This window comes from Gopherus evgoodei, chromosome 2 (genome assembly GCF_007399415.2).
Source record: "Gopherus evgoodei ecotype Sinaloan lineage chromosome 2, rGopEvg1_v1.p, whole genome shotgun sequence".
Taxonomy (NCBI): domain Eukaryota; kingdom Metazoa; phylum Chordata; order Testudines; family Testudinidae; genus Gopherus; species Gopherus evgoodei.
In genome coordinates, this window is record NC_044323.1 from 250,705,660 (window position 1) to 250,732,213 (window position 26,554).

General features: G+C 39.2%; 1 protein-coding gene across 1 annotated transcript in view; it reads left to right on the top strand.

Moving 5' to 3' along the window:
- The window catches only part of DECR1 (2,4-dienoyl-CoA reductase 1), a 36,694-nt gene extending 10,397 nt beyond the window's left edge, over nucleotides 1-26,297 (top strand). Inside the window, exons 2-10 of the mRNA XM_030553422.1 lie at nucleotides 5,965-6,167; nucleotides 9,642-9,699; nucleotides 9,814-9,900; nucleotides 14,343-14,490; nucleotides 19,415-19,514; nucleotides 20,634-20,706; nucleotides 24,339-24,485; nucleotides 25,936-25,998; nucleotides 26,103-26,297. Coding sequence (XP_030409282.1) covers nucleotides 5,965-6,167; nucleotides 9,642-9,699; nucleotides 9,814-9,900; nucleotides 14,343-14,490; nucleotides 19,415-19,514; nucleotides 20,634-20,706; nucleotides 24,339-24,485; nucleotides 25,936-25,998; nucleotides 26,103-26,162 — 939 coding nt within the window. The 3' untranslated portion in view covers nucleotides 26,163-26,297. The remainder of the gene's footprint in view (nucleotides 1-5,964; nucleotides 6,168-9,641; nucleotides 9,700-9,813; nucleotides 9,901-14,342; nucleotides 14,491-19,414; nucleotides 19,515-20,633; nucleotides 20,707-24,338; nucleotides 24,486-25,935; nucleotides 25,999-26,102) is intronic.
- The last annotated feature ends 257 nt before the right edge of the window (nucleotides 26,298-26,554 follow it).

Consider the following 26,554-nt stretch of genomic DNA (forward strand, 5'->3'; position numbering starts at 1 on the left):
AAGGTGGATAGTCTTCATAATCCTGTATGTTGAGGGTGAATTCTCCTAAACAAAATAAGTCAATGCAGTTATTTAATTATTATTACTATATTGTCCATTTAGTATTACTCATTGCATTCACTGACATTCAGTACTACTTTAAAGGTGAAATTGTAAAAGGAAGATCTACTTATTTCACCTATTTATTTTTTATCACAACTGCATCTAAAATGATAGTTGTTACTCTATGGCACTATCTTTTTTCTTCAACCATGAGAATTCGAGAATAGTCCAGAAGGAAGACAGCAGTCTTTAAGAAAGAAATATGAAATGAAAAAGTTAACCAATCTAAAGAGCCTGCATATTCAGACATGTTCCTTTCTTCAACGCAGCTTCCTCCTGAGAAGGAACACTTCTCATGATGTTGTTTGATTCAGGCAACCAGGCCTGGCATTTCTTTGTTGCACTGTTTGCATTTTGCACGCATGCCTGTCTGACCCACAGGTAGAGGAACTTCATTAAAATATTCACAAACTAGGTCTCTTTTATGGCCTGCTGCCATTATAGGCTTTCCTTTCTGGTGAGAGAATGGTGTGGTAGATCTCAAATCAACAAAGGCTACACTCAAAAAGAACTCCAGACTTCTGGAATATGCTGCTCAAAGTTTCACTTTTGTTTCTACTGCCTGTCCCTCCCTTCTCACATTTATCTCCAGACTTCTTCTCCTTGTCCAGATCTATTCCACCCCCATCAATCTTCTATTCATTGACTTTGTAAGGTAAGGGATTGACTTTGTATACACAAATTTGCAGAGAGACAATAGGGTTGAGATCTGGGGAAGACGCTTAAGGAAATCGAGGCTGAGGGATCTTCAGTGGGATTCTGCCTGTTCCTAGACAAGGGCAACAAAGGTGTGACAAGATTATGGCGATCAACAGATGGCTCAGGCAGTGGTGTTATAAGGACGGCTTTGGGATGTACGGCCACTGGGAAGCATTCATGCACAGAAGACTGTTCTCTTGGGATGGACTTCATCTGAGTAAGGAGGGAAATAGACTTCTAGGATGCAGGCTCACCCAACTGATTTAAGAGAGCTTTAAACTAGGAATTTGGGGGAGATGGTTGGGAGATGTCCAGGTAATCTCCACACCAGAATTTAACATTGAGAGGGAAGAAAACAAAGAAAAAGAGGATACAACCATGGGCAGAAGAATGGACATAAGGAGGAAGGGTAGTGTAGATACCAGTCTAATAGGTGATACTGGTGGTAGAATGTCTGTGCCTAACCAGGTAAAGAATGTCAGTGAAGCCAAACAGCAAAAATTAAGATGTCTGTACACTAATGCGAGGAGCCTAGGTAACGAAATGGAGGAACTAAAACTACTGGTGCAGGAAGTGAAACCGGATATTATAGGGATAACAGAAACATGGTGAAATAGTAGTCATGACTGGAGTACAGGTATTGAAGGCTATGCGCTGTTTAGGAAAGACAGCAATAAAGGCAAAGGTGGTAGAATAGCATTGTATATCAGTGATCAGGTTAACTGTAAAGAAATAAGAAGTGATGGAATGGATAAGACAGTCTGTCTGGGCAAAAATCACATTGGGAAAGAAAGCTACTGGAGCCTCCCCTGAGATAGTGCTTGGGGTGTGCTACAAACCTCCGGGATCTGAACTGAATATGGATAGAGACCTCTTTAATGTTTTTAATGAAGTAAAAACTAATGGGAATTGTGTGATCATGGGAGACTTTAACTTCCCAGATACAGACTGGAGGACAAGTGCTAGTAACAATAATAGGGCTCAGATTTTTCTGGATGTGATAGCTGATGGATTTCTTCACCAAGTAGTTGAAGAACCAACAAGAAGGGATGCCATTTTAGATTTGGTTTTGGTGACTAGTGAGGATCTCATAGAAGAAATGATTGTAGGGGACAACCATGGTTTGAGTGATCATGAGCTAATTCAGTTCAAACTAGATGGAAGGATAAACAAAAATAGATCTGGGACTGGGATTTTTGATTTCAAAAGGGATAACTTTTTAAAGAATTAAGGAAATTAGTTAGGGAAGTGGATTGGGCTGAAGAACTTGTGGATCTAAATGCGGAGGAGGCCTGGAATTACTTCGAGTCAAAGTTGCAGAAACTGTCAGAAGCCTGTATCCCAAGAAAGGGGAAAAAATCATAGACAGGAGTTGTAGACCAAGCTGGATAAGCAAGCATCTCGGAGAGGTGATTAAGAAAAAGCAGAAAGCCTACAAGGAGTGGAAAATGGCCGGGATTAGCAAGGAAAGCTACCTTATTGAGGTCAGAACATGTAGGGATGAAGTGAGAGAGGCTAAAAGCCATGTAGAGTTGGACCTTGCAAAGGGAATTAAAACCAATAGTAAAAGGTTCTATAGCCATATAAATAAGAAGAAAACAAAGAGAAGTGGGACTGCTAAACACTGAGGATGGAATGGAGGTTAAGGATAATCTACGCATGGCCCAATATCTAAATAAATACTTTGCCTCAGTCAGTCTTTAATAAGGCTAATGAGGAGCTTAGGGATAATGGAAGGATGACAAATGGAAATGAGGATATGGAGGTAGATATTACCACATCCTAGGTAGTAGCCAAACTCAAACAGCTTAATGGGACAAAATCGGAGGGCCCAGGTAATCTTCATCCAAGAATATTAAAGGAACTGGCACATGAAATTGAAAACCCATTAGCAAGAATTTTTAATGAATCAGTAAACTCAGGGGTTGTACTTACGACTGGAGAATTGCAAATGCAGTTCCTATTTTTAAGAAAGGGAAAAAAAGTGATCCGAGTAACTATACACCTGTTAGTTTGACATCTGTAGTATGTAAGGTCTTGGAAAAAATTTTGAAGGAGAAAGTAGTTAAGGACATTGAGGTCAATGGTAATTGGGACAAAATACAGCATAGTTTTACAAAAGGGTAGATCATGCTAGACCAACCTGATCTCCTCCTTTGAGAAGGTAACAGATTTTATAAACAAAGGAAACGCAGTGGATCTAATTTACTCGATTTCAGTAAGGCATTTGACACGGTTCCATATGGGGAATTGCTAGTTAAATTGGAGAAGATGGGGATCAATATGAAAATTGAAAGGTGGATAAGGAACTGATTAAAGAAGAGACTACAATGGGTCGTACTGAAAGGTGAACTGTCAGGCTGGAAGGAGGTTACTAGTGGAGTTCCTCAGGGATCAGTTTTGGGACCAATCTTATTTAACCTTTTTATTACTGACCTTGGCACAAAAAGCGGGAATTTACTAATAAAGTTTGCAGATGACACAAAGCTGGGAGGTATTGCTAACACAGAAAAGGACCAGGATATCATAGAGGAAGATCTGGATGACCTTGTAAACTGGAGTAATAGTAATAGGATGAAATTTAATAGTGAAAAGTGCAAGGTCATGCATTTACAAATTAATAACAAGAATTTAAGTTATAAATTGGGGACACATCAGTTGGAAGTAACAGAGGAGGAGAAGGACCTCACAGTATTGGTTGAACACAGGATGACTGAGCCGCCAATGTGATATGACCATTAAAAAAGCTAATGCAGTGTTAGGGTGCATCAGGTGAGGTATTTCCAGCAAAGATAAGGAGGTGTTAGTACCGTTGTACAAGGCACTGGTGAGACCTCATCTGGAATACTATGTGCAGTTCTGGTCTCTCATGTTTAAGAAGGATGAATTCAAACTGAAACAGGTTCAGAGACGGGCTACTAAGATGATCCAAGGAATGGAAAACCTGTCTTATGAAAGGAGACTCAAAGAGCTTGGTTTGTTTAGCCTAACTGAAAGAAGGTTGAAGGGGATATGATTGCTCTTTATAAATGTATCAGAGGGATTAATATCAGAAAGGGAGAGGAATTATTTAAGCTTAGTATCAATGTGGACACAAGAACAAATGGATATAAACTGGACACTAGGAAGTTTAGACTTGAAATTAGACGAAGGTTTCTAACCATTAGAGGAGTGAAGTTCTGGAACAGCCTTCCAAGGGGAGTAGTGAGGGCAAAAGACATATCTGGCTTTAAGACTAAGCTTGATAAGTTTATGGAGGGGATGGTATGATGGGATAGCCTACTTTTAGCAATTGATCTTTGATTATCAGCAGGTAAGTATGCCCAGTGGTCTGTGATGGGATGTTTGATGGGATGGGATCTGAGTTACTATAGAGAATTCTTTCCTGGGTGCTGGCTGGTGTGTCTTGCCCACTTGCTCAGGGTTTAACTGATCGCCATATTTGGGATCAAGAAGGAATTTTCCTCTGGGGCAGATTGGCAGAGGCCCTGGAGGTTTTTCGCCTTCCTCTGCAGCATGGGGCATGGGTCACTTGCTGAAGGATTCTCTGCAGCTTGAGGTCTTCAGACCACAATTTGAGTACTTCAGTAACTCAGACATAGGTTAGGGTTTTGTTATAGAAGTGGATGAGTAGGGTTCTGTGGCCTGCTTTGTGCAGGAGGTCAGACTAGATGATCATATTGGTCCCTTCTGACTCTAAAGTCTGAGTAATTTTAGTTTCCATTGGTAGGTACAGGAGCAGCCAGTGTGGCCAACACCACCCAATTTTGAGGCTAGCCTGAGCCCCTATTGACATTCTTCATGCTCACCTGTGATAGGGAGATAACAGGCAACTTACACCACTTCAACCTCTCATTGATAGCCTTCCTGCCATCTGAGTTACATAAAACTGGCATAACCCTTGGCATGTTTCTGCATTGGAGTAGATAAGAGAGACTTTAGATTTAGGAGATTATTAGGCATAGTATAGGGTCTAGCATAATGGGTCCCCAATCCTGATTTGGGACTTCTAAGAGGCACTGTAAAGTGGATTCCTATTACTGAAGCGCAGTTATAATCATAGTTCATTTTAATTGGTGTTGGTTACTGAAACATTAAGCATTGCCATGGATAACATGAGATTCAGCACAAGGATCAATTTTCTAGTTTAAACTGTTTTACTTTTCATATTTTAAAAAACTAAGTATTTTAGGGTTTTAAAAATATGCATTTATTAAAACTAACCAGTTTTTAATGTAATTTAATAATGAAAATATTTATACAAGAACAAGACTTTAATTTCTTTAATTTTCAGCTAGAAAACTGTGGAAATCTACATAAATGATGATTAAAAAGCGACAAGGAGTCCTGTGGCACCTTATAGACTAACAGACGTATTGGAGCATAAGCTTTCGTGGGTGAATACCCACTTCGTCAAACACAACTTTAAATAATAGGCAGTGATACCTGCTTCACCTATAATAAAGGTTCTAGTCATAAAAGCCTTACTCATACAAGTAGTCCATTAACCAATGGGATTAGTTGTATGGGGCTTGGCTTGATCATGTTCTCATTGAAGCCAATAATGAGAATTCCATTTACTTCAATGGTGCAGGATCAAGGCCTTGGGTAGCTACTACTGCAGGCCCCAATTTTGCAAAGACTTATACATCTGCTTATCTTTACATGCCATGAATAGTCCTGCTGGCTTAGTGAAGCTACTAACAATGCGTATAGTTAAGCACATACAGAAGTCTTTGCAGGATCAGGGTCTAAGGCTTCAAATCTGCTTTAGAATCTACAAACAGCTGATGAATCCAGTGTAGGATTGGGGCCTATGTGAGTAATCATTGCAGAACTGGGCACAATGTTCAAAAGAACCAAAATCACTTAACTGTTGAAAAACATATGTTATTTATTTCATTTGAAAATGTAGTGGAAATTACTGCAGTTTATTAACTTACCCTAAAAATTAAAATTACTTTAATATTCATATTTGTTTAAAAGTATTCACATGTAGTATTGTGATCCAATAAATATAAAATTATTGCTCACAGTGAATTTGAGTCAATTGTGAAAACATTTATTATAATTATTCCAAAATTTAAAACTTAATTTTCTTATTATAGTTGTGGGAATCCATGTATATAAGCAGTAATAAATAATTTTATTTTTTTGTTTCAGTTTTTCAATCATGGATCAAATGTATTAAGTCAAAGTAGCAATGTACCTCAAGCTAGCTTCTTTCCACCTCTTCAAAACCTGATGTTACCACCAAATGCCTTTCAAGGAAAAGTGGCTTTTATTACTGGTGGAGGTACTGGGCTTGGCAAGGGAATGACAACAGCTCTGTCCAGTTTAGGTGCTGAATGTGTTATATCAAGCAGGTAAATACTAATAATCAAACCTAAAATATCTTTTTAAATTTAGTATTGAAAGCTGCATTGATCTGCTTCCCTGTTCCTTCATAAACAATATGTAAAGATACATGTCTGTAGCTATGAATAAAAAAATGTAATTTAGATCTGTCTCTTAACCTGCAGTACCATTTTAATTATAATCTGATGTGCTAAATTTTAAAAAGGTACTCTGAAATATACACAAACACAATACAGAGTATAAATATTATATTTAAAATTGTTAGTACTTATGTATGACCTGTAATGTCTTGTGCTTGATTGCTGCGTAGCCTTCAATGAGAAGAAATACAAATTAAAGTCGTAATGATAGTCCACAATTAGAAAGTATAATAAAACAAAAAAAGCCAGGTACACGTCACCTCTATTGCAAATCCAAGAGACACAAAAAATAGAATAATAGAAATGTAGACAGGAAGGGACCTCAGGAGGTCATCTAGTCCAGCGTCCTGCCCTATGGCAAGACCAAGTATACCTAGACCATCCCTGACAGGTGTTTGTCCAGCCTGTACTTAAAAATTTCCAATGACGTGGATTCCACATCTTCCCCTGGAAACCTACTCCAGTGCTAAAGTATCCTTATGATTAGGAAGTTTTTCCTAATATCTAATATAAATCTCTCTTGCTGCAGATTATGCCCATTCCTTCAGTGGACATGAAGAATAATTGATGATCATCCTCTTTTTTAAAACAGCCCTTAGCATACTTGAAAACTGTTATCAGGTCCCCACTCAGTCTTCTTTTCTCAAGACTAAACATGCTCAGTTTTTTTAACCTTTCCTCGTAGGTCAGGTTTTCTAAACCTTTTATTAGTTTTGTTGCTCTCCTTTGGATGATATTGGCCTTATTTGCAACTGCATCACACTGACTCTTATTACATTTGTGATCTACTATAAATGCCAGATCTATTACATCTATACTACTGCCTAGCCAGTTATTCCCCATTTTATAGTTACACACTTGATTTGTCTTTCTTAAGTGTAGTACTTTGCAGTTGTCTTTATTGAATTTCTTCTTGTTGCTTTGAGACCAGATCTCCAATTTGTCAAGGTCATTTTGAATTCTAATCCTGTCCTCTAAACTGGTAGCAATGTTCCCAACCTGGTATCATCTGCATATTTTATAAACGTACTCTTTACTCCGTTATCCAAGTCTTTAATGAAAATATTGAATAGTACCAGACTCAGGACAGACCTCTTCCGGACCTCCACTCGATATGTCCACTCCAGTGTGACAGCGAACTATTGATTACTACTCTTTGAATCAGGGTGGATTTGACTTAAATCATTAGTCAGGAAGATTTGATTTAATTGTGGATTTCTACATAAAAATACATTCTTGTCGGTCTTCAGTTTTTTCCTCAAAAAGCATTTTATCAAAAAATCCGATTTAAATCATAAAAGTCCAGGTTTTTTCTCTAAAAAAAAAAATCATTGATTTTTATGCACCTTGCTTTGAATACTGTCTTTTAACCAGTTGTGCATCCACCATATATTTATTTCATTTAGACTACTTTTCCATAGTTTGTTTATGATAATCTCATGTGGGACTGTCAAAACCCTTATTAAAATATATCACATTGCAGCTTCCCCCTTATCCACTGGGCCAATAACCTTGTCAAAAAAGGAAATGAAGTTGGTGTCTGCTGGTTCTTGACAAATTCATGTTGGCTATGATCCTCTAGATGCTTACAAAATAAGTCAACAAATTTCTTTTTAAATGAACAGCAATGGCCATTGAGATTTTCATCATTAGAATTATCTTTCTGATCAAGTTTTTTTATCATTTCCTATAGCTAGTATTTCTTTTAAACACAAGGATTTTACAGCAGCCCTAGCATAATTCTCATTATTAAAAATGATCTTTCTAAGGTTTTTAGCATAATAGGAGCAAATAATCTCATCCTTCAAGTTAACACAAACGTGACCAATTGCGAGATTAAAAAAATTAATTGCAATTCATTGTGGTTATAATTGCACTGTGCAACAATAATAGAATACCATTTATTTAAATATTTTTTTAGGTTTTCTGTATTTTCAAAAATAGGCATGGGGGCTCCAGGTTCCAGCACCCATGAGGGCACTGGGCTTCAGCTGCTCTCAGGGCATGGGGCTCTGGCCCAACTACCATGCCTCCCCACCTCCAGAGCTCCTAGCTGGAACCCACTCCCCTCCAGCCCACCTGACACTTTGATCTGGGGCCACCAATGATGCCTCCCTCCCTGCCCAAAGGTACACAATTAACGTGTCTTCAGTTAATCGCAGGCGTTAACTGCAATTAATTGACAGCCCTAAATAAAATATTTAGAATCGTAGGACCATCTACTCTAACCCCCTGCCAACATGTCATTTAGGTGCCAAATGTGTTATGCAGGATTTGTGTTGTCCAAGACAGATGGCTATCCAGCCTCCTTTTGAAAAGTCTAGTGAAGGAGTTTCCACAACCTCCCTAGGAAGTCTGTTCCATTGTCCTACTGTTCTTACAGTTAGGAAATTTTTCCTGAGATTTAATCTAAATCTTCCATGCTTTAGTTTGAACCTGTTTCCTCTAGTCCTGCACTCTATGGCAAGAGAATAACTTTTCCAACCATTTTTATGGCAGCCTTTCAAGTATTTGAAGACCACTGTCATGTTCCCCCCTTAATCTCATCTTTTCCAAATTAAACATACCCTGTTCTTTCAGCCTTTACTCATATGGTTTACATTCCATCCCTTTGATCATCTTTGTCATTTCCCTTTGGTTACTTTACAGTTTCTCTACATCCTTTCTATCCATTGATGATCAAAATTGGACACAGTACTCCAGCTGAGGCCTAACCACAGCTGAGTAGAGCGTTACTATCACCTCTTATTTCTAAATGAAATTTTGCATCCTATGCCTCTGTTAATGGAACCTAAAACTGCTTTTACTTTTTTGCAGCAGTATTGCTTTGTTGAATCATGTTGAGCTTATGATCCACCACAACTCCCAGATCCTTCTCAGCAGTGCTGCTGCCAAGCCAGTTATCCCCTATTCTGTATTTCTGAATTTGGTTTTTCTTCCCTAAGGGTAGCACCTTACATTTGTCTTTTCTAAATTTCATTGTGCCCAGGATGAAGGCATTTTTTTGTTAAGTATCACCTGCTGTGTGTTACTATCAAAAGTATCTCTTTTTTAAGTCCCATCTAAGTTGCTTTTAGCTGATAATATGAGAGAAGATTACTTTGTTGGACATAACTTGGAATTTCTTTAAAACTCCATTTTACTTGAGAGGTTTTTTCAGAAGCTAAATTGAAATACCAAGACCCTAAATTATTTTTATTTCAAAGGTAAATTTTGCACTAACATCACCAACACACAAATGGAATTCATAGAAAGATTTTAATGTTTCAAAGTGTAATGATTTGTAACATAGATGCATTTAGTGGAAACTCAAGTCATGCTAAAATTTATAATTATTTTTAGGAAGATCGATGTTTTGAAACAAACTGCAGAAGAAATTTCTTCTAAAACAGGAAACAAGGTATATTTTTAGATAAGTTTGTATCTTTATTATTCTTTACTGCATTTTAAAGAATTTTTTAAAATTCTTTATCTCATGAGTAATATACTTGCCTTTTTCTCCATTAATATATAGGTTCATGCAATCCAGTGTGATGTGAGAGACCCAACTTCAGTTAAGAATGCTGTTGCTGAATTAATCAAGGTGGCAGGACATCCTGATGTACGTATGATAGTTATGATGCAAGGACTTCAATCATCAGTGGTGAAAATACCCTGAATAGTATGTGGGAACAAAAGTGATATATCATAGAAAAGCAGCTCTGCATACAGAGACCCAGTAGGAAAAAAACAGCTACTAATGCAGCAGTAGTGCAGCACAAAACTAGTGTTTTATCTGTTTCTTAGTTTTCGACAGTGCCTATGCACAGAGTATCTACTCGGTTTTGGGTAGTTACTGAATGATTCAGTAGCCAAATGGACCAAATCCTATCCCCTTACTCATTCATATAGTTCCACTGCTATAAGAGTGGAATTCCTAGTGCGAGTGAACTGAGCAGAATTTAGCCATACAAGAATGATTTTATTTATCCCTGTACTTATGACACCTGTCAGCTATCAGAGTGTCTTCCAAATTAAAAGCAGAAATAACAGTTACACTTTCTCTCTTTCATCCTTCCTTGCCTTTTTTTTTTTGTGGTGTATACAAAATATACCAAAAAAGTACCTGTTTTGAAAACGAACATGTAAAGAAATTAACAACTAAACCTAGCAGGTAAACACTCTCCAATAACCTGCACACAGCCCTCAGCAACTCACTGTCAGCTAAACAAATCCGAACTCTGATCACAAAATGTCAACTTCCATAAAGCCTGAGTAAAAAAAGATAAGCCTTTCACTGTGCCCAGGAGATGAACAAATAAGGCTATCTTGGACCAAAGCTAAGGGAGCTGGTTCCAAAGCGAAGGGCTGTTCACATAGGATTTTTTATCCCTAGTCCCTCTCTAAGTCCAGAGGTATCCACTGTTGCATTATGGAAAAGGGAGATAGGCAGTGTCTCAAGTAGACTGGTCTCAAGCTGGTTAGAGTTGTAGGAGAACAAGCCTGTTCAGTTTTGGGAGACAGGGCATATCTTTTAAAAACTTAGGGTCAGGCTGGCCCTTGGAAAGGCTTTGCCGGTATAACTGTAGTGGTATTCCATATCAAAACACTCCAAGTGCGGACACGGCTTAAACTGGCAAAACTATGCTTTTTAGCTTAATGCAGTGTTGTAGGGCCATCAGAGGGCAGAACTTGGAGGAGAGAGATACCAAAACCACAAGAAATGAAGGAAGGAAATAACTTGGCAAGAGAACAGAGTAGAGGATATAAAGGAGGTGGTCAGGACAAAAATGAAATAAAGTAGAGGAAGGAGACAGCATGGGTCAGAAGTCAGTAAAAAAAATCCCATGAGAAAAAGAAAATACATACATTTTTTTCACTTTCTTGGGAGTTCTGTATCCTGCTTCAGTACTGTTACAAAACCACTTGACAGTGAGTCTGTTTAAAAGATTTATTTTTATACCCACTTGTCAGTGGGATATGAGAGTCAGGGTCAGTGAACACTTTTATTAGCAGCTATGGGGATATTAGGTCTGTGGGTGGTGGTTCGAACTATTAGTAAAGATCTCTGAGTTTGACCACCTAAAATTCTACTAAGTTATCTGTCTAGAATAGTTTTCATTCCAGTATTCACTGTGAGACAATGTCATGGGGCTGGGACACCCCATCATCCATTGGGGAGCGGAGAAGGGTGTTATAGCCCTGTGCCTGAGGTCAAATGACCCCTCTAGCCTCGGGCAGCGTGGCCTAATGGCTGGAGTCAAAATGGTTGCCCTCTTCTGCAGGACTGCATGGCCTAGTGGCCAGAGTCAATATGGCTGCCTCCTCGGTCAGGGCTGCATAGCCTAGTGGCCAGTGTGAGCAACAAGAGTGATGTCATGGTGGGAGTCTGCTATAGACCACCAGACCAGGGGGATGAGGTGGACAAGGCTTTCTTCTGGCAACTAGCAGAAGTTACTAGATCACAGACCCTGGTTCTCATGGGGGACTTCCATCACCCTGATATCTGCTGGGAGAGCAGAACAGCAGTATACAGACAATCCAGGAAGTTTTTGGAAAATGTAGGGGACAATTTCCTGGTGCAAGTGCTGAAGGAACCAACTAGGGGCAGAGCGCTTCTTGACCTGCTGCTCACAAACAGGGAAGAATTAATAGGGGAAGCAAAAGTGGATGGGAACCTGGACAGCAGTGACCATGAGATGGTAGAGTTCAGGATCCTGACAAAAGGAAGAAAGGAGAGCAGCAAAATATGGGCCCTGGACTTCAGAAAAGCAGACTTTGACTCCCTCAGGAAACTGATGGGCAGGATCCCCGGGAGAAGAACATGAGGGGGAAAGGAGTCCAAGAGAACTGGCTGTATTTTAAAGAATCCTTATTGAAGTTGCAGGAACAACTCATCCCAATGTGTAGAAAGAATAGTAAATATGGCAGGCGATCAGCTTGGCTTAACAGTGAAATCCTTGCTGATCTTAAACACAAAAAAGAAGCTCACAAGAAGTGGAAGCTTGGACAAATGACCAGGGAGGAATACAAAAATATTGCTCAGGCATGCAGGAGTGAAGTCAGGAGGGCCAAATCACAACTGGAGTTGCAGCTAGCAAGGGATGTTATAAGTAACGAGAAGGGTTTCTACAGGTATGCTAGCAACAAGAAGGTGGTCATGGACAGTGTGGGACCATTACTGAATGGGGGAAGCAAACTAGTGACAGAGGATTTGGAAAAAACTAATGTATTCAATGCTTTTTTTTCCCCTCTGTCTTCACAAACAAGCTCAACTACCAGACTATTGCACTGGGCAGCACAGTATGGGGAGGAGGTGACCCACTCTCTGTGAAGAAAGTGGTTCAGTACTATTTAGAAAATCTGGACAAGCACAAGTCCATGCGGCCAGCTGCACTGAATCCAAGGATGCTGAGGGAGTTGGCTGATGTGATTGCAGAGCCATTGGCCATTATCTTTGAAAACTCATGGTGATTGGGGGAGGTCCCAGATGACTGGAAAAAGGCTAATGTAGTGCCCATCTTTAAAAAAGTGAAGGAGGATCATCTGAGGAACTACAGGCCGGTCAGCCTCACCTCAGTCCCTGGAAAAATCATGGAGCAGGGCTCAAATAATCAATTTTGAAGCACTTCGAGGAGAGGAAAGCAATCGGGAACAATCAGCATGGATTCACCAAGGGCAAGTCATGCCTGACTAACCTAATTGTCTTCTACGATGAGATAACTGGCTCTGTGGATGAAGGGAAAGCAGTGAATGTGTTATTCCTTGACTTTAGCAAAGCTTTTGATACAGTCTCCCACAATATTCTTGCCTGCAAATTAAAGTAGTATGGGCTGGATGAATGGACTATAAGGTGGATAGAAAGCTGGCTAGATCATCGGGCCAATGGGTAGTGATCAATGGATCTAGTTGGCAGCCGGTATCAAGGAGAGTGCCCCAAGAGTCAGTCCTGGGGCTGGTTTTGTTCAATATCTTCATTAATCATCTGGAGGATGGCATGGATTGCACCCTCAGCAGGTTTGCAGATGACACTAAACTGGGAGAAGTGGTAGATACGCTGGAGGGTAGGGATAAGATATAGGGGGACCTAGACAAATTAGAGGATTGGGCCAAAAGAAATCTAATGTTCAACAAGGACAGGTGCAGAGTACTGCACTTAGGACAGAAGAATCCCATGCACTGCTACAGACTAGGGACTGAGTGGCTAGGCAACAATTCTGCAGAAAAGGTTACAGTGGACGAGAAGCTGGATATGAGTCAACAGTGTGCCCTTGGTGCCAGGAAGGCTAATGGCATTTTGAGCTGCATAAGTAGGAGCACTGTCAGCAGATTGAGGGACATGATCATTCCCCTCTATTCAGCATTGGTGAGGCCTCATCTGGAGTACTCTGTCCAGTTTTGGGCCCCACACTACAAGAAGGATGTGGAAAAATTGGAAAGAGTCCAGCAGAGTGCAACAAAAACGATTAGGGGTCTGGAGCACATGACTTATGAGGAGAAACTGAGGGAACTGGGGTTGTTTAGTTTGCAGAAGAGAAGGATGAGAGGGATCTGATAGCTGCTTTCAACTACTGAAAGGGGATTCCAAAGAGGATGGATCTAGACCGTTCTCAGTGGTAGCAGATGGCAGAAAAAGGAGTAATGGTCTCAAGTTGTAGTGAGGAAGATTGAGGTTGGATATTAAGAAAAACTTTTTCACTAAGAGGGTGGTGAGGCACTGAAATGGGTTACCTAAGGAGATGGTGGAATCTCCTTCCCTAGAGGTTTTTAAGGTCAAGCTTGACAAAGCCCTAGCCTGGATAATTTAGTTGGTGATTGGTCCTGTTTGGACTAGATGACCTCCTGAGATCCCTTCCAACCGTGCTATTTTATGATTCTATGAATCTATATGGTGGCCCTCCTCTTCAGTTTATGATAGATTATTTCCTGTGTCTGTCTACACTGTACTTCATTGATAGGAACATTTTTACTTTTATCTCTAGCAATGTGAAAAGTTTTTATACTTAAGTGCTATGGTGAACTAATTTCCATGTAACTTTTTAGGCTTGTCTTCTCTTGTTTTAGGTTGTGATAAACAATGCAGCTGGAAACTTTGTTTCCCCTACTGAACGTCTTTCTGCTAATGCATGGAAAACTATAGTTGATATTGTTCTTAATGGTACTGCCTTTGTAACTCTAGAAATTGGAAAGGAACTAATTAAAGTACAAAAAGGTAAGTTATACTTAAAGCTAAACAATGCCTAAGGATTGTGACATCTCATTACCATTTACTGTCCTCACTTTAACACTTATGTACAATAGCAAGTTTTGATGCTTTAAATAAACATTTTGATAAATGGATTTTAATGCTGTACAGGTTTGCAAGAAGAAACTTTTGTACAGTGCAAACATCTATACAACACAGCACTACCTTACAGAATCCATAATTTTATTTTAGGACCTGATCCTGCAATCAGATCCAAAGTGAATGATGCTGCCTACACAAATCTGATTGCAGGTTTTGGACCTTATCTGTAAATTATGAAAAAACAAAACAAAACTTCCTTTTACATTACAAATAGTGATATTACTCGTCTCCTCTGTCCTTTCTCCATTTTCCTTTAAGCAATGAACTATGTGGCATTCATTTAATTGGATTCAGTTAGGTTAAAAATCACGGTCGGTTATTCTCCCCTCACCCCAAAAAAATACCATTAGTGTTACTGTAGGCACCTGAGATTTATTTAAAGTAAAAGAACTCAGACATCGAACTTGCTTTTCACTACATTTGAAGACTTTCTGCATTTCCCTCTACTTCACCAATAAATGTAGATGTATTGGTTTCAGTCTTCTTTCTAGTTAGTTTCCAATCATTTTTCAAGTTCCAGGCAGTGATGTGTTTTGGCTAGTAGTGGTGCAAGTTCCTGGGTATGGTTTTCCATATGGTCCCATTTTTATTACCATTTTTCCAGATGTATTAAGGTACAAAGTCACACATTGAGTCAATAGTTCACACTAGATAAAAGCCTAGAATTGTCCTGACTTGTATTTAGATTTAGAAAGATTAGTTTTTTATAGGTAAATGTTGGTAAACGTCGATTTCACGGTATGCACACAAACCAACAAAAAGTGTTTCCATCAATGATGATAGAAATGTACATGTAAGCAAAGTAAGAAGTGCTGATTGAGAACTTAAGAGTTTGTTTTAATTACTTTTACTTTGTATATTTTGACATGTGACATCGACAATTTGTGTTTAAGAGTTATATGAAGCTTTAACTTTGAGTCTCGTTATCTACTGTCACTAAAAAATTATCTGACCACAATCCATAATTTCCCACAACTGTGAAACTTTAAATTAATAAAAATTGGGAAAAAAAAATTGCTTGAAGCCTGTAATTTCACACAGTGGTGACAATTTCAATTGATAAAAATAAAAAATGCTTAAAAACAGACATTGATATTATCTGTCAAATATAAACAATAAAAATTGAATTCTGCAAAGCCTATTTGTGTTGCATTTTTCTAGCTGCCTGATCAGATGGACTTGTTCATTCTAAAATTTCATATTTTTGTTGCTTTAACACAGTCTGTAATTATAGAATAGAAGAAAAGTGTTTCCTTTTTAACAGTAAACTTTCACAAATATGTTCTTAATTATTATGCAATCACTGTGTCAGGCTCTGTCTTTCATACCTGAAACCATTTTTACTGCTCATTAGATTGTAGTTTTAAAATTAGTCTTTAAATAGCCAAAATCATCTCTTTGTATGTTTTGCTGTATATCGTTATGATTTTCATTACGATCTTTTTAATGTATCTGCCTCTTTTTGTGTGCTTTAAGGAATCCTTGAGAATAAAGTATTTTAATTTCTGTCGGATTTTTCCTGGGGAACATTTAAAATAGTAAATTGCCAGTAGAATATAGACTTAATTCAAGAATGAAGTGCATCCTCTTCCTTTGTTTTTGTGCTAATTATAAAATTCATAGTCTCTTCACTGTACATGAATATTGAGTAGTTTACTATACATATGTGAACCACCTTATCTTTTGACTATTTCTATTCCTCCATTACCCAAAATATACATTTATTCCAGAAGGATATAGGAAAAACATTCTGGAAGAAGCCACATCTAGAGCATGAAAATTAATAGCATGCATAAAGGCCTGTTCCTGTATTTTACTTGAACAAAAATCCGTTACTACAATCATAATTACAAAAAATGCGAATCTGGTCAGATTTATTGAGATTACAGTCTTTATGATAGCGTAGTACAACTTTACTCCAAAAAGTATCCACGATGCCTTGAATTTGCTGTGCCATTGCTGTATATTGATGATTACAGTTTTAAGTTACAAAGCTGTGTATACGCTCTTTAGAGTATGTTACGGTCTCTGGTCAAATAGTATTTTCATGTGCCACATGCAGTGCATTCTAGAAATGTACAGTTAGTCCAGTAACACTTAGGTACTAATATCTTCTTCCTACTCAGCATCTCCAAGATCCATTCTCACAGACAAATTTCCGTTGGGACTTCTTAATGTCCTGCCTATTTTACTTCAGTAGCTTCTTTTCTGGCCTTCCAAAGATATACCTTGCTTTCCTTTAGTCAATACACATTGCAGCCATTAAAGTCAGCTTCCTTGTCTCACAACAGTAACTTGTCAATGTCCTCTTCAGTTACCTTCCCTGGCTCCCCATCTCCTATCCCATTAAATTTAAGCTTCTTGCCTCCTTCAAAGCTCCATGTACTTCTTTCCATCTCTATATATCCTTATTAAGTTTCATGGCATCCCTCTACCTTGCCTCTCTATTCTAATAGTGTCCACACCCTTGGCCACCAGTTAGTTATAGTCTTACAGTTTTGCTTCCTTCTTCATGGCCCCTGCATGCAATGCCTGTTTGCATTTAAGGCTCTCTTAAGAGACCCACTTCTGCCATGCTACCTTCAGTGAATCTCATATTTATATTTTTTAAAATTCCCTATTTGTTGTTTCCCTTCCCCTAACCTATGTCTACTTGCCTGTCCTTACACTATGAGCTCCTTGGAGCAGGGACCATTCTTTCTTGAATGTTTGGGATGCACATAGGACATTGAGTGCTACTGTAAACAGATATTTAGTAATAGTATGCTGGCATACATCTCAGCTGTTACAGGGACACTAACATGTATTTTAGGTCCAAAATGTGATTTACATTAAAACTATTTTTGTAAATAGTACACGCTTTATTTAGTTTTAAGCTCTTTGTTGCAGGAAATGTCTTACTGTGCATTTGTATGCTATCTCACACAGTGGGGTCCCAATTTCTGTTCGGGAATATAAGTGTTACTGTAATACAAATGTCCATTGCCTCTTTATTTAAACATTTATTTTAAATTTTAACACATGAGATAGCAAAAACAATTAGATAATGGCCTTTTATTGAACTGATACATTTACACATACACCTTGTAAGAGTGAACTGAAATACATAGAAATAAAACACTGAGCCTTGACAGTACCTGGTAAATATCAGTCTTGCGGCTTCTAAGCTGGGGGCACCTGGTTTTACTTAATGTGCATTTAATAAACCTATCCCTTGTAGTCTGCTAACTATGCATAATTTATATCCACATCAAAATAGATTTTAAAGTTAGTTGGGAGAGGGGTTGTCTCTCTTTCTGTTCAAAGTCTCTATGAAGAATTTCATTTCTCTAAGGCTAATTGTTGCAGGATATCCTCAGGCATATCTGTTAATGCCCATTTAGCTTATATTGTTGGTTTTTATTTTAATTCTCCTGTGAATTTCTCACCATAAATATTTAACTGAGTTACTTTACTTTGTCTTTGTATATAGGCTATCCCCAAGACATAAAATGTTAGTAATGTCCATTGAGCAACAATCATAATTAAAATCATTATTCTACCTATAGTATTTTTAAAAATATTTTTAGTTTTACATTCACTAGCATAAGGAACTAGTGGTCTCTTTACCAGGGACTTATGGCTAATGTTTTGTTCCCTTTCTCAACTAAAGTAGGTACACACTAATGATTGGGCAAGCTATTTTAAGTTACTGAATATTACAAAAGAAAATGGATGAACAAACAAAATATTTACATCATTCATTTATGTTGATAATTGCTATTCTACTTGAATGTCTAATGTATTTTATAAAAATAAGTCTTTGTTGTGAGATCTCATTATGGCACTAATAGCAAGATTAGTACAATTGTCAAGATTAACTTGGGTATATTTTCTGCTGTAGTATGAGTTACTGTAATCTGCTAAGAAAAGAGATCTCTGGGCACTAGAATAAACTTCGGTTTCAGCCTCAAGACCCCTACTGCAATTCGTAATTTAAAACTGTGCTGAAATTAATAATTGTTCACATTGATGTTTTATGTCCTGCCCTTTCAGTCAGGAAGTGTGGGCAACTGATGGAAGCTGTAGCAAAAATAGCTGCCTGAGAACTGATGGTATACCTGCACTGCAGATGGAGGTGTAATTCCCAGCTTGGGAAGACACCCTCCCTAGCTTTCATCAAGCTAAAAATAGCATGCAGCCACAGCAGCATGAGCAGCGGCTCAGGCTATCCGCCAGAGTACATATCTAGGATCTCAGAGGGGATTGTACTCAGGCAGCCAGCCCAAGCAGTTGCCTGTGCCATTGCATCTATGCCACTTGTTGTAGAACACTAGCACAAGAAAAACTAACGTGTACATCTACCCAAGCTGGAAATTACACCTCTGATTGCAATATGGATATATCCTAAAGGCCTGGACAGCAAGAAGTATCACGAGTATAGTAACCTGGCTCATGCCTTGTGTACACTGCAAGGGGTTTACTGGTATAAGTTCAGTGTCAGTGGGACTCTATGGATGCAAGGGCCTACTTGCACAATTCCAAATGCAGTACTGGGATTTAAAGTACCAGCAAGAAAAAGCATTTGTATATATGGAATAACTCTTTCATTTCAGGCACAGGAAGAACCAAACATGAAAAGAACAGCTGGAGCCAAACTTGTTTGAATTCTGTTTTACAACTGAAGGTTAAATCCCTGAAAACAGAGATGATGCAAACACCAGTACTGTTCTAATACTTGTTGCTGTTAATTTTAAGATTTGTCGCTCGTCCTGCGTGTTTAAAAATGTTATCTTCTTGCATCTTACAGGGGCAGCATTCTTGGCTATTACAACAATCTATGCAGAGAGTGGGTCTGGATTTGTGTCACCAAGTGCCTCTGCCAAAGCTGGGGTAGATGCAATGTGCAAGTGAGTAGTTGAGCATATCAATGCTTTATCTTCACATTTCCCAGACTGGGCCGATTTGGTTCTTTATCCACATCCTGTCAGACTGACAAAATGAAGCTAGTTGACTGGATCATAAATGAACTCCTTAGCTTCCATTTTACGTAACAAGAAAGCAGTTGCTACTATCACAGCTTCTCATGGAAAGAAGTATTTAAGTTTTATTACTTTTGCCATCTTACTAGGGCAAAAAGAGATCAATAAATAGTTTACTCAATTCCATGGATTCTGCTGCTTAGATTTTTATCAGGACTATCTGCAATAATTCCTTTAATAGTATTAAACAGATATCCGTATTCATTCCCCAAACAAAGACATCTGTGATTAGCAGCTATAGGGAAGTAGATGATACCAACAGACAGTGCAGCCGCTACACTTCAGTAGAGATAATCAAATGGAAATGTTTGAAAATGTAAGTAGGTCAGGTGTGATTTATTTCTCCAGAAAAACAAAGCAAATAAGGGATACAGAGCAAAGCAGAAGTGTACACTTTTTTCATACAAGTTGAGTGTGACTTGTGTGTATTTCAGAGACTAGCCACCTTATTCGTTTACCACACCAGATGTTTTAGCACCCTTAAAGAAACAGCATATGCAAAGATAATATTTTTCATAAAAGGAAAACTGCACTGCTTACTCTGCTTTGTAAAACACTTTAGAAGTTGGGGTTTGGTTATCTTATTTTCCCTAAAACACTTGGTTTGAGAAGTATATTGGTGATCTGCCACAAGTGTATACTGGTGGGATTTTCTGAAGTGCCCAAGGGAGATAGGTACCTAACTCCCAATGATTGTCATGAATATATGCTGTATATGCAATATATACTTGAAATGGGTGTTACTGTATTTGTCAGTTCGCTAATTCATATAACATCAGATCCATGTGTGAGAAGATTAAAATTCAGTAACAAAAAAAGGACAATATTTCAAAAAAAATTTACCAGTACATAGGTCAGGATTCAAATGTTAAAGTTTTTATAAATTTGACATATATACTTCCCAGTTTTGATTCTGAATTACATCCTGAATAACATTAGGCAACATGCTATTTGAAATATTTATGCATTCTATTAATGAATTTTTAGGTCTCTTGCAGCTGAATGGGGTAAATATGGCATGAGATTCAATGTGATCCAACCAGGTCCAATAAGAACAAAGGTACATTTCTGTCATTAAAAAGTGAGACATGACCTTACATGTACTTAGGCCTGGTAGAAATTGATTTTTATTTTTGTAATAATTTTGATGGAAATATTAATGTTTGTTTTAAAGCATTTTATATATTTTATTGATATTTTCACAGTTGCACAAAATTGTTTTTTTTTCAGCATTTCTTATTTTTTCTCTTAAATTTTTCACAATTGTGGGAACTTATGGCAGACATACAATAATTATTTAATTACATTAGATGTTGAGATTTAAAAAGTTAGTTTTATAACTGTTAACACAAGTTGTTACCATATCAAAATATACAAAATAGTCTTGCATCAAATTCCAGAGGGTTCTCAAACAGCATTTTTTACTTTGCCTATCTGTAAATTTTGATAATTGATGGAAATATATTTTATTCGGTTTGTGTGTGTACAGTGAAATTGATGTTGTCATGGAGTGCTCCACTCATCCCTAATCTAGCGCCTCCTCCTGGTTACTCTGGGGATTAACTCTGAAGGCTAGTGCTCCTGTCCGCAGTTTGCATGCCATCACTCTGACTCTGGTCTGCAGCTCCTCTCATTCTAGGACCCACATCATTCTCTTTGTGACTTACTCCTCCAGCTAGATCATTCTGTGTTTCCCTTCCGGAGTTCAGACCATCAACAGTCCTAGACAGTCTTCTCATTCACTACCCCAGTGCCACTCCCTCAGTAGCTGGTAGGGGAACCAGGCCTGCCCTCTACTCCTCAGTCCAGGGACCCTTAGCTCGGCAGTTCTGGGCTTTCTCTCTCTGCCATTTCTGTTCCTTCCCTACTGCTTCCTACTCTCTGGTTCCCTTTTTCTCTCTGGGTGTACCAGCTCCAAAAAGCCTTTTCCCAGGAAGTGACTACCCTTTCTCAGCAGCTGTCCCTATCGCTTTCCAGCTTCCTGGCTTTATAGGACCCAAGTGTTCCTACACAGGTGAGCCTGTTCCTAATTAGCTGCCTGCAGCCAAAAGCTCCCCTATTTGAAGCCTATTTAGCTGATTGGGCCTTCCTGGCTCAATTCCACTCTTGCATAGCTGGTATGGGAGTCTCACCCCATCACAGACGTATATCGACATTTACCAATAAAAATCTAATAATTCCAAGTCTGGATATGCTATGCCATGCATACTTGCTTTAAGATAGTGTAACCCTTACTATAATCCTTTCAGCATAGATAAGACCAAACTTGGTTTCTCCAGTGATCCAACGGTGTTGTGCAACATCGAGCAAGTCGGTTATACTCTCAGTGGTTTATTCTCCCTATCTGTGAAATAAGAGTAATTGTAAAATGCTTTAGGATAGTATTTTCCCAAACTTTTAAAAGGTGAGCCTCCCTTCTCCCAATAAAGGAAAATGGAACTTCATGCCTCCCTTCAGCTCCTCTGAGCGTTTATTTAAGGTTTACTTTCGTTTTAGAATTTAAGTTAAATGAAATGAAATTGTATTTTTAAACAGGTCTTTCAATTTTTATTTTAAGAAATGACACACTTGTTTGAGGAAAGCAAGGCTTTACATTAAATTCTGTGGCATTTATTTGTCTGTAATTCTTTTGAGTGCCAAGTCCAATCAATTCCAAAATTTCAGGGAATGTTGTAGGCATCAGTGGGTAGAACCCTATTGATTTTGGTGAAAATAGGAGAACTGGAAGGAGGAAACTGGAGGACACTCAGGCCTCTGGCATCTGGTTAGCAGAACCAGCAGCTTCAACCTCGTCTGCAATTGTGTATACATCAAAGAACTGGTTGATGACAACCCTTAATGCCTTGCAGTATAATAATACCCACCATCTCAGTTCTGCTGATCCTCCCAGAACAGTTTAAAAATGTTGACATCATGAATGACTTATGTGCCAGACAGAAAGAAATGAGTGGTATGGAAAATGGGGAGGTTCACAGAAGTCCTGGTTGGGTGGCAGGGAGGAGAACAAATGGTCACTGGTATGGAAAAGGGGGAAAGGGAAAGCATGGAAGAGGGAGAGCAAATAGGGGAGACATAGAGCCCCTGGCATGAGAGACAGTGGTATGGGCGAAGGGAGACCTGAGGAGCACACAGTGCCCCTGGCATGAATGATGGAGTGGGGGATTTGTAGGGAGTCCCTGAACTAGAGGGGGACGGGAGGCTGACGAACGGGAAGCTTGTAGGGATAAGGGAGCAGTGCAAGGAGCCCCAGGTGGAAACAGTATGCTTGGCCTACAGATACAACAAAGGTGCAACTCCCTAGTCAATACTGAATGCTAGATGATTGAATACAACTTCCGTTATTATTTAAAACTGAAATAAAACATTTATTTTCAAGTTTACAGTATCACTTCACAGCAATTTTTAGTTCTAGTTGCATGTGCTAAGTGGTGACATTAATTTTTTTCTCAAACAATTTCACGCTCATTAACTATGTTAATCATAGTTCTTGGCCTTGGCTTCCTCTCAAGTGGGCATAGATGCCCTCATGGGCAATTTGGGCTTTGCTTCCCAAGCAGAAGTGTGTGGAGGGGGGAGGAAATAAACCCACCCCGTCATCAATTAGAGCAGATTGTGTAGATATTCAAGTTTAAATATTATGAAGAATTAAATACTTTAAATTCACTATCATCATTGTATCTGAGGTAGTGGAGCAGTTCATGCTTCAGAGCTATTGTTCAGGCTCTCTACGACTGAAGGCAGGCATTGCTGCTGCGTCAGGTGTTAGTGAGTCATGTTTTCAAGGTTCTCTTCAACTGTAATAGCTAGAGACTTATTTTTTAATGAAAGCTGATATGCTGGAGAACAATTGAGAGGCCTATCTATATTCTCCCCCCACCTGTCCTGGGGGAAGGCCCCACTCTTTGGGAAACACTTCTTTTAAGTAACGTAGGAGGAAAAGAAAAGCCCTTGATCAGTGCAAAGTTATTAGATATACAACCTAGTATTTAAAAAAATAAGATCATTAAGCAGTTATATTACTATTTTACTGATATGTTTTACTAAATAGCACTACACTTGCTTGACTTCACATATGTTTTCTTAGGTTTCTGATTTTGCTCAGTGAAGTTTATTCTTGTTAGTAAGAGTCCATTTGAGTGAGGTTTTTCTCCCCAGGCTCACCTATGTCTTGCACTGTTCCCAGATATTCAAATGCACTTTAAAGCCCAAAGCTATCTAGATGTATTCTGTTAATTGTTCCTGTTCAGCAAGATTAAAGGATACTTGCTTTTCAGTTTGGTTATTCTGTGCTTCGTATGATTTTGGTTTAAGTATCCCCTGCATTTCTATAGTATCCCTGAGGAATTCTCATTTTTCTTTATCCTGCAAGTTTTCAGAAAAAATGTACAAACGCTTACTAGAGCCAATCTTTACTGCTCTATAATTGTGTAGAAGGGTCACTGCTGAATACCATGAACTGCTTTGTTAAATTCTGGTGTAACTGGTTGAATGAATTTACACCAGAATTTGACCTTTGTCTCCTGTTCTCTCTTAACCCACCCCACTAATAAGGATATGATTGTCACAACACTCCTACTAACTGTTAGATTATGTATTAAGTCTGAAACCAGGAATCAAATCTTAGTTTGAATTTATTTTCTAGTTACTCATAACATTTTGCTGAATGTTTTTGTTTGTTTTTAAATTCTGTAGGGTGCTTTTAGCCGTATTGATCCAACAGGTACATTTGAGAAAGAAATGATTGGGAGGATTCCCTGTGGCCGTCTGGGAACTGTAGAAGAAATTGCAAATCTTGCCACATACCTCTGTAGTGAATATGCAAGCTGGGTTACTGGAGCAGTACGTTTTCATTATTCTGGTTCATGCTGTAAGCAGTATTAAGCTTATAGATGATGATCTTAGTGGTGGTAAGAATTTTTAAAGAAGCTTTAGGTGCTGTAGAGTATTTGAGAGGTTAAGCAAGAGAAATTGCTAATTTGAAAACCTTAGGTTCATTTGTAACCTAGTCAGCTGATTATATTTAAGGCTACGATTTAGTAATGGAGGTTGTGAAGTCATCAGTGACTGTGATGTCCACTGATGTCACAGAATCTGTGACTTCCGGTGACCTCCGTGACTTCAGCCTGTGGCACTTGGGAGCTGCAGGGTCCCCGGAGCTCCAAGCTTCCCCATGTGCGGGGGTACCCTGCAGCTCCCAGCTGCCCCTGACAGTGGGGAAACCCCCGAGCTCCAGACAGGTGTCAGGGGAGCCCCCGAGTTGCCAGCTGCCATGGGTGGTGGAGGCCCCTGGAACTGCTGGCAGTGGGAGCATCCTGCAGCTCCTGGCCCACAGGAGCAGCAGGAGAGTGGGGGCACCTCACAGCTCCAACCCCCGCAGGTGGGGGGGGAACCCCTGAAGCTGCAGGCGGCTCGGCCCCCACAGCTCCCAGATGTGGGTTGCGGGGGATCCTGGAGCTCCAACACCCACCCTGCAGTGGGGGCTCCCAGAGCTCCTAGCCGCTACATAGCTGCCCCGTTGCAAACGGTGTGGGGACCCATAGATCCCCATTTTGTCAGGGATATTTTTAGTATAAGTCACAGCTTCCGTGAATTTTTCTTTATTGCTCATGACGTCTCCATGACTTTTACTAAAAATATCCATGACAAACTCTTAGTCTTAATTATACTTCACTCTAGTTCAGGGATCTCAAACTCAAATCACCGTGAGCACTAGTACGTTGGCCTGTGGGCCGCACCACTGACACCTTTTCATACAAAGATACAAAAGCCCACTCCTGTTCCAACCCCTTCCCCAAAGTCCCTGCCCCAACTCTGCCCCCTCCCTGTCCCTATTCCAATCTCTTCCTCAAATCCCCACCCTGGCCCCACCTCTTCTCTGCCTCCTCCCATGTATGCGCCGCATCCCCGTTCCGCACTCCCTCCCTCCTGGAAAGTCCAGCTGTTTGCTGCTTAGGACTTTCCAGGAGGGAGGGGGGAGAAGCAGGGATGCGGCATGCTTGGGGGGGCTGAGGCAGGGGAGGTGGGGGGGGACCAGGGGTGAGGGGAGCTATGGCGGGCTGCAGGAAATAACTCAGCCCGCGGGCTGCATGTTTGAGACCCCTGCATGGTTTTAAAGCACAGAGCCTCTTATAAGAAGTGTTGCATTCATTTATTTTGAGTGTATTTTTTAAATCTGAATTTGTTCAAGTTGAGGTTGGTGTTTCCGAACCCTGATATATGAGAATGCTAATGATACAGGAGCTTAATAAAAAAGCACCAATCTTAAGTGCATTGCTTCCTTTTCCCCTAGGTTATTAGACTGGATGGTGGAGAATATGTTTCTATGGCTGGAGAGTTCAATGACCTGAGAAAGGTAGTAAGTTACATGCATACTATTTACATACAAACATACTTAAAAATTTATATAAAATTGTACACAGACTCAAGTGAAATGCTATTTCTTCTTATATTATGTAGGTTACCAATGAGCAGTGGGATGTGATGGAAGCATTAATCAGGAAAACAAAAGGTTCTTAAAATACTCTTGTCTTATCTTCCTTACAGAAAGTATCACTGGAAAAGTACTATTAGCTGTAAATCTCACACACATTAAGAAATAATCTTGTTAAATATTTTATCTGACAATTCTAATAAAACATTTTGAAATTGTAATATGTTTTGAATGAGTCATTTATACTTACCCCTTAATTTGACTGTTTTGTTCCCATAGACAAATGAAGTCTTTTGATTAGGTACGTAAAATATTCTACAGCTTTGAGTAAAACTGTCTATGCCATGCTGTGGAATTAGTTCCCTTTCTCTGCTTGTTTTAATGTGGGCTGGTCTACATGGTGTGATAGCATGCACCAGCATGTCTAGTGTGCACCAGCACTAATTGGTCCATGTGGGTCCTGGCTGGTGCACACTAA